A 1,938-nucleotide genomic window follows, 5' to 3' on the forward strand; every position below is an offset into this window, starting at 1 on the left:
GAATACCGACACAAATCTGGGGCCGTAAAGAGGAAAGAAAAACATGAAAGAGAGGAGAAGGCAAAGAAAGGCCAACAGAAGCTGTCTGTTTTCTTTACACAGCCGAAAAATGTGTCAAATTAAGAGAAAGAAACTAACATCGAAAATGATCCCTTAATCTTGCCGGGCACTTCAAATTCACAAACACCCTCCAACAGCTCAAATGTTGGTCGTGAGCTATCCTCACTTAGTAGCGACAGTGGAGTTTTTAACTCCATTACAGTTAGAAGAACGTGAAGAACAGGATGAGGCAGTGTCAGCGTCTACGAACATTTTGAGCCAACCAGAAGTTTTTGATGTAGGCAATTTGAGTTTGTTACAACTTAGTACTAAAGTTGAAGCTGCTGTCACAAAGGGGCCACAAGCTCATCCCAACATGTTTCCTGCAGACTCAACGAGACGGCAATTTCCTTTATCTCTGCTTAAATTTAAACTACCCAATAATGAAGTTGTTCCAAGGGATTGGCTTGTTTGGGGCGAAGTGAAACAGGCTTTGTTTTGCTTTCCTTGTCGGCTGTTTTGTACTCAGACAGAGGTGGTGCGATCCAAATTCGCCTCAGTTAGTGGGTATCCAAAAGAACATAAATGGAAAAAGTTGTACGAAAAGATTCGTGAGCACCAAAATAGCCTTAGCCATAAAGAATGTTACTTAAAATGGAAAGATCTGGAATTAAATCTTAACAAAGGAGGTACTATATTTGGTAGCATTGAAAAACAATTGCAGAATGAAATCACTACCTGGAAACAGATCTTACACAGACTCCTTCACGTAACTTTATTTTTAAGTGAGCGAGGTCTCTCTTTTAGAAGAGAAACTCAAAAGGTGGGTCATCCAAACAACGGCAATTTTTTGGGCGTGCTAGAACTTTTAGGTCATTGTGACCCTATTTTATCGAAGCATCTAGATCAGGTTAAGCAATCTCAAGAATCGAATAAGAGAATGCAAGTGGATTATTTGTCTTGGAGAACTCAAAACGAGTTCATAGCAAGTTCTGCTGATTATTTAAGGAAAGTTATTGTGGACGAACTCAAGCGATCTAAAAACTATTCTATTATGGTTGACGCTACACCAGACTCAAGCCATGTAGAACAGACCTCTTTTGTATTTAGATACATTATTTTCAAAGAAGACGTAAAAGAATATGAAATCCATGAACGATTTTTGGAGTTTTCGGACTGCAATGAAAAAACTGGAGAAGACATCGCAAATCTAATCAAAGAAGTTCTTTAAAAATATGACATATCCTTAGATGACTGTAGAGGACAGGGATTCGATAACGGCAGTAATATGAGTGGCAAGTATTCAGGCTCATATTTTAAAATCAAACCCTCTGGCTGTGTACTCATCATGTGGATGCCACAGTTTGAACTTATGTTGAGTATGCGCTGCTGAGAGTTGTACTGAAGCACAGACTTTCTTTGGTGTTGTTCAGAATCTGTACAATTTATTGAGTTGCAGCCCGAAAAGATGGGAGCTTCTGAAAGAGATAGTAGGATCTACACTGCACTCATTGTCTGATACGAGGTGGAGTGCTAGAGTAGAATGTGTGAAACCAATAGCGGCACACATAGGCATAATCATTGAAGCAGTTTCATCATTGTTGAATCTTAACGTAACTGTTGAAACGAGAGCCACAATCAATGGGGTTTTAGAATATCTTAACACCTTCAAGTGCATCCTCATGGCGTCAATTTAGATGAAAGTGTTGGTACCCATCAACTACAGAAGTCAACTACTTCAAACTATGGACGCTACTTTGGATGTTGGAGAGTAGTAATATAGAGAGCCTAATTGATGATTTAAGTGCCTTAAGAAATAACTGGGACAAGATATTGTCTGAATGCAAACATGTTGCAAATGCTTATGGTATCGAACCGGAACTCTCCACTTCCCGTGCG

The 1,938-nt window shown here is 39.4% G+C and overlaps 1 protein-coding gene across 1 annotated transcript; it reads left to right on the forward strand.

Annotated features, from left to right (window-relative positions):
- Nucleotides 1-202: 202 nt before the first annotated feature.
- On the forward strand, nt 203-1,270 carry LOC140431267 (zinc finger MYM-type protein 1-like). The gene has a single exon (XM_072519204.1). The coding sequence runs from the start codon at nt 203-205 to the stop codon at nt 1,268-1,270; it is 1,068 nt and encodes a 355-aa protein (XP_072375305.1).
- Nucleotides 1,271-1,938: the final 668 nt, after the last annotated feature.

This window comes from Diabrotica undecimpunctata, unplaced genomic scaffold (genome assembly GCF_040954645.1).
Source record: "Diabrotica undecimpunctata isolate CICGRU unplaced genomic scaffold, icDiaUnde3 ctg00000507.1, whole genome shotgun sequence".
NCBI classification, from domain to species: Eukaryota; Metazoa; Arthropoda; class Insecta; order Coleoptera; family Chrysomelidae; genus Diabrotica; species Diabrotica undecimpunctata.

Excerpts from the sequence above, each read along its gene's own strand:
- LOC140431267 (XM_072519204.1), top strand. The coding sequence starts at position 203 with ATGTTGGTCGTGAGCTATCCTCACTTAGTAGCGACAGTGGAGTTTTTA.